Source organism: Prionailurus bengalensis, chromosome C1 (genome assembly GCF_016509475.1).
Source record: "Prionailurus bengalensis isolate Pbe53 chromosome C1, Fcat_Pben_1.1_paternal_pri, whole genome shotgun sequence".
Lineage (NCBI taxonomy): Eukaryota > Metazoa > Chordata > Mammalia > Carnivora > Felidae > Prionailurus > Prionailurus bengalensis.
In genome coordinates, this window is record NC_057345.1 from 134,808,891 (window position 1) to 134,826,448 (window position 17,558).

Consider the following 17,558-nt stretch of genomic DNA (forward strand, 5'->3'; position numbering starts at 1 on the left):
GCTGAGAAAGTCCTTCCGAATTGCCCTCCAATTGAAATCTTTTATATGGGGCTCCAACAAGCTCTCCATGGATGCAAGAGGCTGGGGTGATGGCAGGGGCGTGGGGCCAGCAGGCATGACCTCATGGTAGGCAGTCCTCAACACTCCTGGCAATGTGTTTTGAGGAATTGGTTATTTTAGGCTGGAGAGTAAGAAATGGGCATTGAAGTCAGTGAACAAAGGCAAAAGACTTGGTTGAAGAAAACAAGATCAAAGTTTAGGGAACAAATGGAAGTAGGATAGCCTAGTATTTCTTATACCAATCACTTCTTGCTGTTGTTTGTATATACAGGTCTATATGAGATGTCAGGCTTAACTATCAGAAGGAAATGGGTAATGGTCTTATTCCTGCTACTTGCCACCTGAATCCCCCTTTTGCTGAATGGTTTCTTATCTTTTATCGTTAATCTAATGAGCCTGGGTATGTATATATGCCTGTATTTTATGACAAGCCATCACAAGTCCACATTTAATGAAGAAATGTTATAAAATATAAATGAGTCATGATATATATATGCGAATATACCTATATACAAATATATATTATATATACACACACATATTCAGAAATATGTGTAAATAACTAATCTTGCTTGATAAATGTGTGTCATTTTTGGGATGGGTGGTCCTTGCAGGTGGTTTTAGGGCTAACTAGAAGTCTGATCTGAATTTGTTTTTGTTGAAAAACAAAAGGAAAAGAAAAAAATCTCAGTTCTTTTGTAACTACTAGATCAGCTCACAGAATTTATTTTTGTATATATAAGTCCACAAAATTTAATAAGCTTAATAATTTTAAAGATTTATTAAGAAAAAAATTGTTCCTAACCTGGTCTGGGACAGACCTTTTAATTCACAACAGCCTTCTGGGAAGAAATTAGCATTCCTGATAAACTGCTTAAGCGATTTTCAGATAAACTTTTAATGGTATTAAGACCTCTTCTGGGAAACCAGTTGTCATCCCACTCAGCTGAATGATAGCTAAGAGTTCAATGATCTTTCACTAGACATCTTTTTGTTGTTGTTGTTCCTGTTTGCTTTTAGTGTAAAAAAAAATTCTTACCAGTCTTTTGTGTATGTGTGTGTGTGTGTGTGTGTGTGACAGAGAGAGAGAGAAAGCTTAAAATTGTCCAATTTAGGATAATACGGAAATTTGGAAATAAAATTTGATCAGTGCATATAACTAAATTTTCTAGACAAAAACCTCTTTCAGATATAAGGTATTTTATTGGTATTTCATCAGATTTAGAAACAAGATTCTCTAAACATTTTTAAACTACAATTATGAATTTAACACTTAATTTTATTAATATATTGTCTGAAAATGTTTCCAACTACTTACATAACTATTGTAAAATTTAGTAAGTTAAATTTAAAAATAGAATAAACCTAAGCCTATTAATATTCTAATACAATATATAACCTAGTTGAGTTTGCAAGTTAAGATTTCTAGTTGGAATTGATTTCATAATGACATGTTTTACACTGGAGTTACAAACCTCACCTATTATTCTAATATGCTAAATTATTCTAATATTCTATTATTATCATTATATTATACTATTATTATTATTCTAATATGCTAAATTCTGCAAAAAATTTCAGATATTTAAAATACCAAGTATGCATATTTGGTTTAACAACAATAACATACTAATATGATAGATGTGATTCTATAAAATATTATAATATGTAATTCTAAATCTTTGTTGTTTTTTTTTTTTTAAAGTACAATCTCTGTTTTATTTTATTTTTCCAGAGAACAGTTTTTCTTCAATCCTTAAGGACTTAACTCTTTACATAGGCTTTGGTGGAGGTCGTGGGGCAGCACCGGCAGGTCTAAATCTGGGTGGTGGTGTTCGGTCCTTCCGTGCTTCACGAGAGCGATTCCTGACTACCTTGCTGTGAATGGCACAACTCACACAGTAATGCAGTTTCACATACAGCTTGGGAAGCACATAGGCGTCGAAGACACTCGCTTCAGAAATGTCCCTGACCGCGGCGGCCTCTACTATGTTCCGGATAACGCAACGGGCACAGTTGGTGCAGTGAATAGGCTGCACGTGGCCGCGGCCTTTTTTGGCACGACCATTGTTCCTTCTTTTCTTGGTCATCTTGGAAACGAGACCCCGCTTTGCTGTTTTTTTTAATGCTATACATAGAGAAGCAATTATGACAGTCAACAAAATTTGGGGGATTATCTTCCCATGAAATTTTGGAATTGCCTTTCACTTTTCTGGTTCTTAGAGACCAGAATATATTGACAAAGTAGCAATGGGTCTTTATCTGGGATTCTGATGGTCTTCCCAAGTGTATAAGTAGTATCCAAAGAACCCTCTTAAAATGGTGGACATTTGAACCATTTTCTTAGAATTGAGTCATATAATTAATTTTGAAATGAAACAAGAGTCTATAGTCCTCAATGAGGAATTAATTTAGATTAGATTTTGTATTTCTTTCAATAGAAATGGTGTCTCCATTCCAGGTCTGAAGACCCGTGAGCTTGAAAGATTTTCACATTATCTTAGTATTATATAACGTTAGCAGATATGAAAATGATATCAATCATGTATTATTATTCAGTCATAAATTCCAAGGTCATCTATGAACACTGTCCTTTCTCCTAAGGTCTTGAGCCTCTCAGCTCTGAAAACAATGCTGTCAGGTCTTATTTTCCTCATTACAAAATAATGATGCAGGCTGGCTGAGTCTGAGGGTCCAGAGCATGGTCCCACTGGATCATCCAAGAGGGTCTTGGCTTTGTGCAGGATAGAAATCAAACTTGAGCCTAGAGGAAGTGAGAGCAGAGTTAACTGAAGACAGAGAGCTAGTACAGATATAGACAGAGCTCTAAGAGACTTGAAAGGAAAGAAGAGTGAGTCTTGTCTTAGCTTGGGGTCCAGGGTTTTCATGGAGGATTGTGGTCTGTGCATGTGTCTGTCTTCTCAGGCATCCAGGAACACAGATGAGAGTTTAAGCATTCTCCACGAATCACATGCCCTGGAGTTGGGGTCTTGATAAGTCAGTGGTCTTGGAAATTGTTCACATCCACCCGGTCCAGTCCCTCCTTAGATGTTATCTGTGGTGCTGGAAGACTCCAAAGAAATCATTGACTCCTTGACCTTTACAAGAAGGACATGTATCAGTTGTTCTATAAGGTGTGTATAAGGTGGAAAGTGTAGGTCCTAGCAAGAATAGAAGCAGGAAAAGGAGCAAAAAGAGTAGTTTTTCATGGGGTCTCTGTAGTTTCTCTGTATCAATAATTATAATATTATCCAACTCACAGGTTTGTTGTGAATACTAAATTAGGTATTTGGAAATTTCTTTGTAACAGAATTAGTGTTCCTGTCTTTTTACCACAACTACTAACTCTCCTTTAATGAGTTTTCACTATAGGTCAGATACAATGGGACAATAGGAGCTTTGAATTATCCATTTAAACCTCTAAACAATGCTAGGTTATAACCTGTGGCTATGGCTATAGTTATGTTGCTCATATTGGTGAAACCAGAATTAAAGCCATATCTGACAGCCTACAAGGGCAGCTCTTTTAAGTTTTTTCAATGTTTATTTATTTTTGAGAGAGAGAGAGAGAGAGAGAGAGAGAGAGCACACAAGCAGGGAGGGGCAGAGAGAGACAGAGAGAGACAGAGAGAGAGAGAGAGAGAGAATCTGATGCAGGCCCAGGCTCTGAGCTGTCAGCACAGAGCTGGATGCAGGGCTCAAAATCATGGACCTTGAGATCATGACCAGAGATGAAATTGGACACAACCGACTAAGCCACCCAGGCGCCCTCAAAGGGCAGCTCTTGCAGCTCTTTCAACCTCTATTCTCTATGAGCACTGGCGTCTGAGGGTGCTAAGTGCTCTAGGAAACCAGGAAAGGATAATCAGTGTAAACCAGACCATCCAGACCTTGCTACACAGGTGGTCCACTATTTCTTACACCATTCTTTTTTTCTTTTACCTCCACCAATGACCTTTCCTTGCTGTTTTTCTCTTTCATCTTTGCTGGAATTCCATTACTGAATATATATTAAGCTGTGCCAAGACAAGGAATATGTTTTCCATTGTTTGGAATTCCTTGGTGTCGTGCAGCATTACTCCATACATATGGTAGGTACTATAAAATCAATTGTAGAATGCATGAAGCAAATAGTTAAAACAACAAAAAAGGAACACAGATGTATGTTATTTAGTATTGAACCCAGAAGAGATACTTAACTGGGCAGGGGGAGGGGAAATGAACCCTCTAAAAATGTATATATTTTTAAATTTTTTTAAAGTTTTTTTTTTAAATGTTTATTTTTGAGAGAGACAGAGTGCAAGTGGCGGAAGGTCAGAGACAGAAGGAGACATAGAATCCGAAGAAGACTCCAGGCTCTGAGCTGTCAGAGCAGAGCTCAAGGAGGGTCTTGAACCCACAGGCTGTGAGACCATGACTTGAGCTGAAATCAGATACTTAACCAACTGTGCTACACAGTCACCCCAAAAATGTATACACTTTTTAGTTTTTCTCTACACTAGGCATTTACAAATACTTTATTTCTTTTAAGCCTTTCAACAACCCCCCAAGATAGGTTGTATTACTGCTATTACCATTGCTGTAGAGACACTAAAGAAATTAAGACACTTGTCGAAGGATAAAAATCAAGTAAGCATCAGGGCCAGACTTTGGGGCCTACTGTGTCTGATTACAGCAACAAAAGGAGAGAACTTTTCTTTTGATCATAAAGTGAGTACTGAAGCTGCTTATTGTTGAAAGTATTTCCTACTACAATGCTGGACATTCTTAGTAGAACACTTTTAACAAAGTTCCTGTGTTCTTCAACAAAAATTGATTTAAATGTAATACCCTTCAGACTGGGGTAGTTATTTGAGAAAATGAAAAAATATGCCAAATTGATCTCAGTACCTCCACCCACACCCCACTTTTTATGTACTCTTTACCCTCTAAGCTGCTAAAGGCTTTTTGTCACTGAGGGGGTCTTCAGAGCTGTCCTGTGACACCTTCCCTATCCTTCTTTAAAAAGTTTACTGTGGAACTTGGCAGACATCTCATTCTCAACATGGTTGAAATTAAACTCCCTGTTTAACTGCCCCCATATAAACCTTGTTCCTGCTCTTCCTCCTACATCCTGTATGTCATTTAATAACCTTTCATCTATTCATGTGCCCATGCCAGATGGTCATTTATTGACTTTCCCCCTTCCCCCAAGCTCCAATGTATAATCAATCACCAAATTTTATTGACACTACTTCCTACCACCCCTATATATATTTTTTTTCCACTGTCAGGATCATAATTCAGTCATATCTTTTTTTGGTTTTTTGTCTTGGATTAATGAAAATGGACCATTACCTATTTCTCTGTTTTGGATCATAACGTACCCTTTGAGTTCTCTAGTCTACAGACAAAAATATCTTTTAACAAGAAAATATGTTCTGGTTGGATCCCTTTTTTAAGCTGTCACTATTTCCAGGAATCTGGGGACAGAATACATATATGGCTCTGATAACCTTTCAAGCGTCATATTTCTCCAAACTGCTCTTCAGTCAGAGGTAGCCAAGTTTTCTCTTGCTTTGTGATATTTGCAGTTCTCTTAGAAGACATTTCTCATGCCTGATCCCCTGTCACATTCCATTCCTTCTTCAAGTCTCCGTTAAGGCTTAACTTTAAATCGTTGCTAATCCTAAGGGTCACGTGAGCTATCTAAATATTCTCATGCAAGGAGTGGCTTGGTGGCTTAGTCAGTTGAGTGTCTGGCTCTTGGTTTTGCCTTTGGTCATGATCTCATGGTTCGTGGGATTGAGCCTGGTGTCGGGCTCCATGCTGACAGCACAGAGCCTGCCTGGCATTCTCTCTCTCTCTCTCTCTCTGCCCCTCCCCTGCTTGTGTGTGCCTGTGCACACACATGCTCTTTCTCTCAAAATAAATGAATAAAAACTTAAAAAAAAAGAACTTTATAAATATTCTCTACTATTCCGTACTGGTGGCAAAAGTAGTACTCTTTTTTTCCATGTGTTTCCATGGATGTTTGGTACGTCTCTGTTTTTATCCCCATTGTATTGGTCCTCATGTACTAAGTATTGGACAGAGATCTAGGATAGCATAGGCATTCATGGAAAGCTAGTTTACCTGAAATTAAACTTATTCACCATATTTATTATTAATTTAATGTAAGAAACTTCAGGTAACTGACATACAAATTTTATTAGGTCTTTTATATTTTAGAAATTATATATGTAAGGCAAAAATATAAGGCAAAAATAAATCATGCCAACTAAAAGTAGAATATAATGCTTGTATGAGTTTGAATAGCATAAGAACTTCGTATTAATGGGGAAATGTTTTTAATAAATGTGTACTAAATTAATGGAAGGAAAATTAATGAGAAACATATTGATATAATACTTATCTGACATAATGCTGAATATTTTACTTCTAAGTCTTTTTACCATGCAGCTCAGTATTCAGTTGGACAGATTAATGTAATTAATTTAAACAAATGGGACACTCAAATTTAGATTTAAAAAACCAAAATCTTGAAGATAAGATGACAGAAAAAGAGTCATAAAACAGTGAAGTTGGTACAAGGGAAGAAATGTAAAATGTAAATACTAAAAAGTTCATTTGTTTGATATTGTGGCATGTGTCTTTCACTGCATTTAACATCTTTTCTTAAAAATCACAGTTACATAAAGTCATTGAATTTTATATTGACTGGGTTGGATAAAATTATTAAAAACATAAGTATTCTATGAGAATTCTGGTGGGTAGCATAGATTTAGACACTGTTTGGACCAGTTAAGTATTAGGTGGTTTTTTTGTTTTGTTTTGTTTTGTTTGCTTTTTGCTTTTGTTTGCTTTTGTTTTTATCATGCCCCAAACTTTCACTCAGTATTGGTGACACTTTTTATTTACATGCCCTGGAAACTCCACAAATGACTCAGTTATAGATCAGTAATTCATGCTTTTTTATTCTTCAATTTTATTACCTAAACTTACTCTTCTAAGCATCATTTTATGTTTCTAGTTAAATATAAGTGAAAATTGATTGGAGTATTTCTCAATGGAATTTTATCTTTATTTCATCATAATTGCTTCATATTTGAATAATGACAGATGAACTGCCTCATTCAATTGCAGTTTTAAGGCTTTGAAGTCACAATAACAGCACAGGATTTAAATCCTCAAGCCATTATTATAGCAGAAAAGACATTGGAGAAAATGAAAACTTATGGTGCTATAATTTGCTGGGGGGAAAAAAAGACTCCAGTGGTTAAAACATATTATTTCTTGGCCATTTCTAACCTAAGACATGATGACATAGGAGTGAACTGGACAGTTACATTGTGGTCCCACCTTCCTAAATTACTTCTGGAGCAATATTTTATAACTATTGAGCCAAAATTCACACATCAAGTACATGACACTAAAATTATTTTGCTTCAGGATGAAGCATTATCTCAGTGGCATTTATAATTCTATTCAGCAACAATTCAGTATTTCACCAATAGAGATTTCATCAGATCTTTTTCTTTTTTCTCTGACATTTACATCAAGAGCTGAGTACTTGTTAATACTCTGAGGTATGCATTTCAAAGTTCTTTTTTTTTCTTTTGTATTCAGCTTTAAGTAATGAATCAAACAATAGGCAAAGCCTAAAAGTACAAAACAGATCTTGCATTTAAAATTTCATTAACATGGCTAATGTATTTTGCAGTGGCTGATGTATACATACAACACTTTCATTTCTTGACTAAGAGACTATATTTCTACCAATGTAGCATCAAAAGTTTTTCAAGACCTCAATATACAGCGGCATGAGACACAAAGTAAACAGAATAAATGAAAACACGAAACACTAGCATAATTCAGAGCATATAAAATAACACATAAAAGGAAAATTTATAAAGGATTATAATGGGTAACATGAATGAGAAGACAGCTCCCATTTGAAATTATAGAAAGACACATTTTTACCAGGGATTTTCTGTAGCCATTCACCAAAGCATGTTGATAACCCTGATAAGTCAATAACTTTCTTTAAGAATGAAATTATATGACATACAATTAATTACATATTATAAAAATTGTATTTTGTATGAACACTAAGTTTGGTGAAGTTGGAAAACCCAGTGATAACAGTTTGTAGTTTCATAGAAAGAACATCATTAGATATTTCTTCTTGAAAGGATCATTGAACACTATGAGTGAAGCGCTGAGTCAAGCAAAACACCTGATATTTCCATGCTAGTGGAATCTGTTTAAATTCTAAAACCTTGTTTGTTTACATCCTGATGCTGTTCAATTATTCAGTGTCCTGTGCCACTTGGGCTGTAGGGGGAAAGTGAGACGGAGTGAGTGCTCAATTTATGTGCTCAGTCAATGTCTCCTTATGTTGTGTGGTATAGCAGAAATCACCAATGTCTTTTTGATATTGAAGATGAATTTACAATTAAGAAAAAAGATTTCTATAACATACCATGACAAAACTTATATGCATATAAACTTAATTGATTAGTAGTTATTTTTAGAAAAAAAATTTTTTTTGTTTTGTTTCATATGGTCCTGTCTGATTCTCTTTAATAGTTTTAGATTTCTGTCTGAGTTAAGGAGAGCTTTGTTTGGTGTATTTTATCTCTGAATTGAATTTGGTCAACTTCATCAAGTTGACTGATTAATTGTAATTGTGTGTCTCAATTTATTGTGATTCAAATCTCCATTTCCAACTTCTTTTTCTTGAGGTTCTTTCTCTAAAAGAGAAGGTCAAGCACTTAGAGAAGCTGGCAGCAATGGGTAGGGGTCTAGGATGACGTTAAGAAGGAAGGCAAGAAGGCAAGAAGGAAGATGAAGAACTGTATGAAAATGTATGAAAGCATTTGCCTTTCTTTGCCCAAATGCACAAGGTGATATCTGGTACCTCAGATCTAGGAAAATGTTAAAAAGATACCCGTCCCTGTGATATGTTCACATCTTACTTTCTGCACCAAACTGGTAGGTTCTGGATACTCTCCCCTGTCTGATAATTGTAGTACTTGATGAGGGAGTATAAGGCCCACTGACACCCTGCAAACAACCTCCCCATCCCCCCCCCCCCCATCAGGTGGGGTATGTGTCATATTCTTAGGCACTCCTGGCTGACCAAGAATAAAGGAAAGGAGAAAACAAATTGTTAACTGATAGAGATCACAGTCATGCAGGACATGAGTCTCAAAAAGTTTACATATATCTTAGTAAATTGCAAGAAAAAAGTCAATCTTATCAATAGCCTAATCTCCAGAACCTATAGATTCAGTTTCATGGAGCCCCAATATCACCCTCCCCTACATAGTGATGTGAGGAACAAAGGCAAGAAAGAAATGGCAGGTAAAATTAAATATCCTTATAACCTGAAGCCCATTGACAAATACTTGAGGCAAATACAGATTGTAACATTTCTCCGGGAACCCCCAACTGTCCTAATGTTAATGCTTTACTAGAGGGAAAACAACCTTAGCAAGGCCTCTGGAACCTTATGAATCCTCCTAAGCACATGAAACTCCTCCTGGAGGCCCCCCTTTTGCATTTACCTCCCCCAACTCCATAGTATATAACCAGTCACTCTTCACAATCCTAGTGCAGCTCTTTCTACCCACGGGTCCTATTTCTGTGCTTTAATGGAATCACCTTTTTTGCACTCAAAGACATCTCAAGAATTCTTTCTTGGTCATCAGCTCCAGAATTACACCACTCCAAAACCCCATCAGTGCACAGGACTTTATATTTCTAATCCTTCCACTGAAATACCTCCCAGACCTCGGTGTTCCAGCACCAAAATAATACTTTTTTCCTTATTCTCTCCTAGATCCACTCATAATGTTTGCAGAGCCCAGAGCAGGAGTATAAATAGATATCTCCCTATGTATATCTATCTATCTATCTATCTATCATCTATCTATCTATCTATTACTAAATACTTACAAGTTATAAAACAAATGATTAATAAACTATTAAATAATACCAAGTTCTATCATCCTACATTGATACATATTCCTTTATAGTGACCCGGAAAACCAGAATCAATGTTTGAATTTTTGTCCTCTTTGGAGACCACTCTGAAATGAGGGTACAGGGGTGCCAACCCCTGCCCTTGGTCTTCAACTTGAGCCAAGCTCTCTCTTCCTACTCTAGGCTCCACCTCTCAGCTTAGAGGGACCTCACTGGCATGCATGTCTAGCTTCATCCAACTTTTCCCCCCAAATGGCCCTTCCTTAGGCCTGCCCAAGAGCTGGTGGTGCACACACCTAGCAGTGTGGCCCAACCTTGGAAAGATAGAAGCAGGGGAGACATTTTAATAAGACCTAGAAGAAGGGGCACCTGGGTGGTTCATTTGGTTAAGCATTAAACCCCTGATCTCAGCTCAGGTCATGATCTCACTGTTCATGAGTTCAAGCCCCAGGTTGGGCTCTGGCAGCGTGAAGCCTATTTGGGATTCTGCCCCTCCCTCACTCTCTAAATAAATAAATACATAAATAAACAAACAAACTTAAAGTGAGAGAGACAGAGAGAGAGAGTGAGAGAGAGAGAGCAAGAGAGAGAGAGCAAGAGAGGAGGCTAAGGACTGTTTGGACAGGAAGTTTCCAAATCTTCAGTATCCGTAGATGTCTAGATGTCCAGAGACAGGATTTCCAGTTGGGTACATGTAACTGGTCTGTGTATTCCTCACTCATGGAGAAGAGCATTCTGGAAGGGAGCCTGAGCACAGATCTTTAAACTGTAGGTCTCATCAAATGGGACTCTTCTAGTCTCAATCGTATTTAGAGAAGAAGCAACCTAGGGTCATTCATATTAATATGTGAATGATGAATGACACTAATTCTTCAGTAGGATTGAAATGATTCCCTAACTTCTAAAATAAATGAGGTCGCCAACTTTTCATATTAAAGATCTACTTGTAATGTGGTTGTTTGAATTTTGTCAGATGGGTCAGCAAAAGCACACTTAGTTTACAATATAGTTGAAATTCTATTGAAAAGAAAATGAGAGACCACACTGGTTTTGCAACAGTAGTTAATTAAATTACATATAAAAACATAAAACAAAGGAAAATAAACCCAGAAATCTTTAATTTCCTGTAATTCTTTATAAAATTTGAAATTTCCTAGTAATAATTTTTGATTATGACTATAGCTGCTAATACTCTGGGACCATTCAGATCAGACTCTCCTTAACTCAAGGGGCATTGAAATTCAAGAAGAGGGTTTGAAGAGCAAGGTGTTGACCCTATGTTGATCTGCAAGTTTGAATCTGGGGCATTGCCTTTGAGCATGGCTGATACCCAGCGAGTGTAACAAGGCTATATCTGCTATTTATGGGCAGTATCTACTACTGCCAGTAGTCACCTGGTCAATATGTATGCCTTACAACTATCTAAATATTTTTAATATCCTTGTTTGTTGGATCTCTTCATTGTCTCTGGGGCAATTTAAGAAGTAAATTACCTCAAACATAATCTCAAACAAGCTGTGTACCAGAAAATGAGACATATATTTTAAATATGGTAAACTATTGCAATAAATCAGAATCAGACAGAAAAAGAATGACATTGGTCCTCCACTAGTCAACTTTTCAGTAGGAAGTGAGCTTGCATTCATCTTTTGGGGAGAGTGGGCAAGCAGAGGCAACCCTGATTCAGGAGACAGGATGTGTTCTACATTTCCAGTAATTTTCTGCCCAAATCTCATCAGATTTGGCTGATGAAACTAACCCAGCCTAACTAGCTATAAAACTATGTAACTATGAGATTTCTGAACTATCTCTGTTGAGGAAACCCCAGGCAGCCACAAAACCCAGAATAGTCCCCATCTATGTTTAAGTTAAAGGACACATGTTCCATGAGATGGCACCACATCACTGATGAACCTGACACTAATTTGGGTCTTGTGGGTAAATGGGTCTCTCAGGACTTTTAGCTGGCTGGATTGAGAGGATAGCCATTTTGTTAACCTCACAATAATACAGTTCTAGATTTTGTGTGATTTATTATTTTTTGGATCCCATTTATCTTGATTTAGAGGGAGAAGAGATGGAGACACCAGTCAATCAGTAAAGCCAAATAAGAAAGTTCTGCATGATAAGCGTTGGAAGTTACTCAGCAACTTTGACTTTGGACAGCATGTCTACTAATGGTGAAGGATGCCTGTGTGTAATTCTACAGACTGGAGGACTCAGTTATGTCTTCTCATATTGGAAGCATTTCCTGACATTTCCCTGCATAAACCAATGTCTCAAGGAGTATTTTCCTGAATTAAATGGAATAATAAAAGTAGCTGCAATCCATTCACCAGAATGATATTTGTTAACAAAAATAGTGCAATAAACCTTTGATGGCTCCCCTTTGATTTCAGAATAAAGGAAGAACATTTAGAATAACATGCTCTCAAACTAACCCCTGGCCTAATTGCAGGTAGACCACTCATATACTGTAGACCACTCATATTAATATGCTACTTCCTTTGATTCCTTGATATGTGCAGGTATCCTTGTGTGTCTATACACACACACACACACACACACACACACACAAGCTCTAGACACATACTACTATTTTTCATTAATTATGTGGGATTAACTTCACTATGTATAGGTAAATATAGAGTATCTTGCTAGATTTTTGTCTTACTAGATTTTGTGATCTGTACAGTAAAAAATAAAAACCAATCATATTAGTTATTTGAAATTATCTTTGGCTCAATTCTGATTTTAGAGACAAGAAACAATGATTTATCCAATCACCATTTCCCTCTTCTTCCTAAGAAGCAGAACACCAATTTTCTTTTTGGCTAACAATGTGCCCTGCTAAAAGCTTGCATTTATAAACCTTTTTTCTTCCCAGTAGTGGCCAATAAGATATAAGAAAATTGTTCATTTGTAACTTATGATTTGCTGACAATACTCTCCCTACTATGAACTAAAATGTAATAACTAGGTAACATTAGAAGAACTCGTTTATACTACTGATAGTTTCCTAAGTTTGTAATCTTTTTCGGAGTTCAACTCAACTTTTGAGTACTCTTAACATTAACTTATTAGAATGTTCACAAAACTTATAAGAATCTACCAGTGAGATTAAAAGGAATTGGAGTAAAAGAAGTAATCAAGTTATTTTTCAATATTTCCTTCATTTTGCTCTATGCATGGTCATGTCTTGTTAGATACTAAAAGGGTTTTAAATAAAGTTTGTTGAAGAGGGTAGGGGAACTTTCCTGAGAAGCCAAGGAGTCAACCTTCATTTTGATATTATCTACTTATATTTTATAAGGATATATACAGGGAAAATTTTTCTAAATATTTGTATAATCCAATATTTGAGGTTGAAAATGAATACAATCTTTCATCTAAAATAAAGTTACTCCTAATTTTTGGGAAATTGTTTTACTTGTAGGTTTTTAATTATTCTAATACTTTTAGTTTACCCAAGACTTATATGAACTTGAGGAGAAAAAATAATCTAATTTGAGTGAGGCACTTATTAATTCATCTTTTGTGTATTATTGATATATAGTTTATTTCATAATATCTGCAGAATGTTTTTGAATATGTAAGACAATTAATATATCATATCTCAAGCATTATAATGTGCATTACTACATTCAATGGATAAGAATGTGCTGAGATAAAATCTTTTTTAAAAATGAAGATTTTCTATGTCCATGCCCAGAAACACTCTAATTCAGTAGGTCATTGGATGGACATTGACATTTTTACAAACATACACACAAACTCCTAATCATTATGGTATAAAAGTTTTGACTAGATTGGGGAAAATAAGCAAACAAACAAGCACTTCCTTCAATTTTCTAGTTATCCAGTAAAGGTTTTCCAAAGAGTTAATCATAGGAAGTAGACAGTACTTTTTCCCAAGAGCAACAGAATACGTTTTGTTCATTGTGTGTAAGGATAAATATATGTTTTCAATTTTAATAACTGAGCATATCTTGAGAGTGAAAATGTAACCTAGCTGAAGAGTCATTATAGGATTTTTTTCTTAACTGGAAACTTTTCCCCCCAGCTGTCTGCAGAAATAGATTATTTCTCCTAATTTCCTGATTTAGTTATAGTCATAGTGTACATAAAAACAGATTTGATTTTCTTGGAATCAAACATAAAATGAAAGCCAAGGCCTTATCACTGAAACAAGACAGCAGTTTTGCAGAGCTGTGTACATCCTTTGAACTCAGATGACATTGTCTCAGAGGAAAAGATGTTTGATGAGTTTTTTACACTTTAAAGCTCTTGCTAAGGAAAATGAGCTGGGGAATCTCTTTTGGTAGAATTGAAGGGAGGGGGGTGGATCATTTCGTCTTCAAAAGATGAGGGAAAAAGTGTCATTTTCTATTTCCCTTAAGTATCATTCTTTCAAATACTTGTGTGACAAGAGGTTCAACAGGCTTAGATTTGGGGTTTTAGTTTTCCAGAAATGCATGGAGGACTTAAATGGCCCTGCACATCAAAAGGAAGAGAGAGAGAGAAAAAATCCCCTAGAAAGTAGGAAATGGTGCAGCAAACTCTTAAAAAAATAAAATATATTTCTTAAAATTGCTATGATGATTCAATATCCCACAATTTAAAAGGAAATTAACAGTTGAAACTCAAAACTAAATTAACTAACATTATGCACATCTAATTCAAGTTGTCAATGATAAACCAAGGGGAAAAAATGCTCTTTAGAGATGGAAACTTTTAAATGCATGGGTTCACTCAACACATCTATATTATGTGCTACATTCTGTACTAGATGTTGTGTTTATATAGAGAGGATAACTATATAGAGGATAAATAAAGAACAATGAAAAATAAGGTGATATAAAATAGAAATAGGGAGGGAAGAATAAAGTAATGAGAGAGTGAAGTAATAAACAGTGCAAGGAAGAAAAGTCAAAATTAGAAGGGTTGGATGTGTCTAGAACTGTGGAGTCTGAGATTCTATACTACTTACAACTTACTGTGCTGCCGTTTTGTAAATGGTAGCAGAAGACAAGAGATTCCTGGGTCAGAGACAAAGGACTTCTACTCACAGCACAGCAGATATTGTGAGTTTCATGTCTACATCAGTTTCCCTTGCTCCACAAGTCCCATGGAGGCAATGTGGAGATGGGCTCAAGTGTACACGGTGGGTTTATATTAAAGAGACCTTGAAATTAGAAAACCCCAATTATGTATAAGGGCAACCTACCCAACCAAACTTTGCTCCAAAGGGAGACAAATCTTCATTATTCTTTGCAATGAACAAAACTCCTCTCTGCTCCAGAAGATGACACTACATGTTCTAAGACTGTTTGCTGTACAAAATCCTTGAAAAGCTACTCCAGAACAAAGCCATTGATGCCTCTGGCTCAAAAAAGGCCAGAAACCAAAGACACCCATAGAGGATATAGAAAGTATAGCAGTTTCCACTAGCATTCCTGCAACATTTTGCCACCTTGTGTCTTAATAGGCATTTTCTTTTTCTCTCTCTTTTTTTTGAAAAAAAGATTTATTTTTAAGAGAGAGAGAGGGAGAGAGAGAATCCCAAGGAGGTTCCACACCATCAGCACAGAGCCTGATGCAGGGCTTGATCTCACGAATGACCTGAGCCAAAACCAAGAATCAAATGCTTAACTGATTGAGCCAACCGGGCACCCCTCTTTTTTTTTGAGTTTACATATTTATTTTGAGAGAGAGAGCAAGCGCACCCGTACAAGTGGGGGAGGGACAGGGAGAGGGAGAGAGAGAATCCCAAGCAGGCTCTGCACTTCAGCACAGAGCCCAATGCCTGGCTTGATCTCATGAACTATCAGATCATGACCTGAGACAAGATCAAGAGTCGGATGCTTAATGGACTGAGACACCTAGGTGCTCCAGCAGACCTTTTCTTTAGACCAAAATATTATTGGCACAAATCATTCTTCCACATGATCTTTTTAAACTCTGCTCAGCTGAGTCATTCTTAAGCAAAGAAGGCAGACATATCTTGGCCACTTTATAAGACACAGGTTAATAAGATCCATGAAAACTTGTAAAGACATAGCTTTTGGGGGGAAATTTTTAGGTATTTTCATCATACATGTTTCAAAAGTGATTTTAAATGATTCTAATTAATTATTTTTGTTTCTTCTTCTTGTTATTGTTTTAGAGGAAAATGTATCATTGTGGTGTTTTCCAAGTCTAGCAGGTTTAAGCTACTATTTATAGTTTTCTCCATGTCCTAATCATTCTCATTTCTTGTGGTGAACAGAAACAAGGCTCTTCAGCCTCATTATTATGTTCTTTCCAGAGTCTGTAACAATGCAGAATCTAACAGGATATAAATGCTTCCATTATGTTTCAGCATGAATTGTAGTGGTGATTAATTACAATCTAAAATCTTGAAATAATAATCCATACTCTATTTCTGATAAGTTATGTAACTTTTTTTTTGTTTTCTTTAATTTCATTTCTAGTTAGGGAAATAATATTTTAAGTACAAATTTTGTATTGTTGCTTTGAGATTTGTTGCTTCATTCCACCAGTAGAGAGTCGCTTCAGTGACATGTGATAGATTATTTAATAACCAATTCTCTGGAAACTAAAGCCCTAAGTTGTAGCATTTGCCAGTTTTCATGGTGTAAGTAATTCTGTCACAGACAAATGTTACTGAACATAGGATTGAGAAGATAATGTGCACATGTGGCTTTTGCAAGTTGGTTTGAGCCTGCTCCAGCTCATCACTTATTGGACCATTTCATCAATTGTTTATATTTTCTATCTATAATATGGCTCATTGGACAATAGGAGGCCATACTTTAATTTATAGTTGGCCAAATCAAAGGTATACACTGGTATGATGACAGCCATCTAGTCACAGAGAGAATAATTATAGTCCTTTGCTATTGGTGAATGTGGGATTCTTTAGTTACCATATTTATCAGAATAGAGGGCACACCTCCATCAGCCAATACCTTCCTGCATGTACACACACGTTCACACTGATAACTCAGCAGCTGGTTTCTATAAAACTCAGCTCAGAAAAGTCTCAGTTTGTGAAAGTCATTCCTGAATCTGCCTTTCATCCCAGTCCACCATCTTCTATTCTATGTGTTCTTCAAATCTTTTTATCAAGTTAAGGAAATTCTCAGGTTTTATCCCTTTATATTTTGCTCTCCCCCATATTCTCTATTCCCTTCCCTGGAACTCCTTAAAGATGTATTCTAATCTTTGTGTCTCTTATTCATTCTTTCATCTTTTGCATCTTTTCAGCACTCTTGCCACCTTCTAGTTTTCTCGAATTCTATCTTCAAGTTTACTAATTCTTTCTTCACCTGTCATTGATTTTAATATTTCTTTTGAATTTTTAATATTACTATTTTTTTTCTCAGTACCAAATTTTACTTGAGAAGAAGTAAGTGGAAAACCCCATTTTTTGACTAAGATAAGAGTTCAGAATAATTGGTATTTATTAGAACACAGTTGGCATAAAGTGATGATGTGTAGTTGTTAGACATTTTACGTGTGCATTA

General features: G+C 36.1%; 1 protein-coding gene across 1 annotated transcript; it reads right to left on the reverse strand.

Annotated features, from left to right (window-relative positions):
• Positions 1–1,760: 1,760 nt before the first annotated feature.
• LOC122481301 (40S ribosomal protein S26-like) lies at positions 1,761–16,994 on the reverse strand. The gene is made up of 3 exons (XM_043576627.1): positions 16,976–16,994; positions 13,067–13,071; positions 1,761–2,156 (listed from the first exon to the last, which is right to left on the reverse strand). Exon 3 carries the CDS (start codon positions 2,148–2,150, stop codon positions 1,833–1,835), a length of 318 nt encoding a protein of 105 aa, XP_043432562.1. The 5' UTR covers positions 2,151–2,156; positions 13,067–13,071; positions 16,976–16,994; the 3' UTR covers positions 1,761–1,832.
• Between the last annotated feature and the right edge of the window lie 564 nt (positions 16,995–17,558).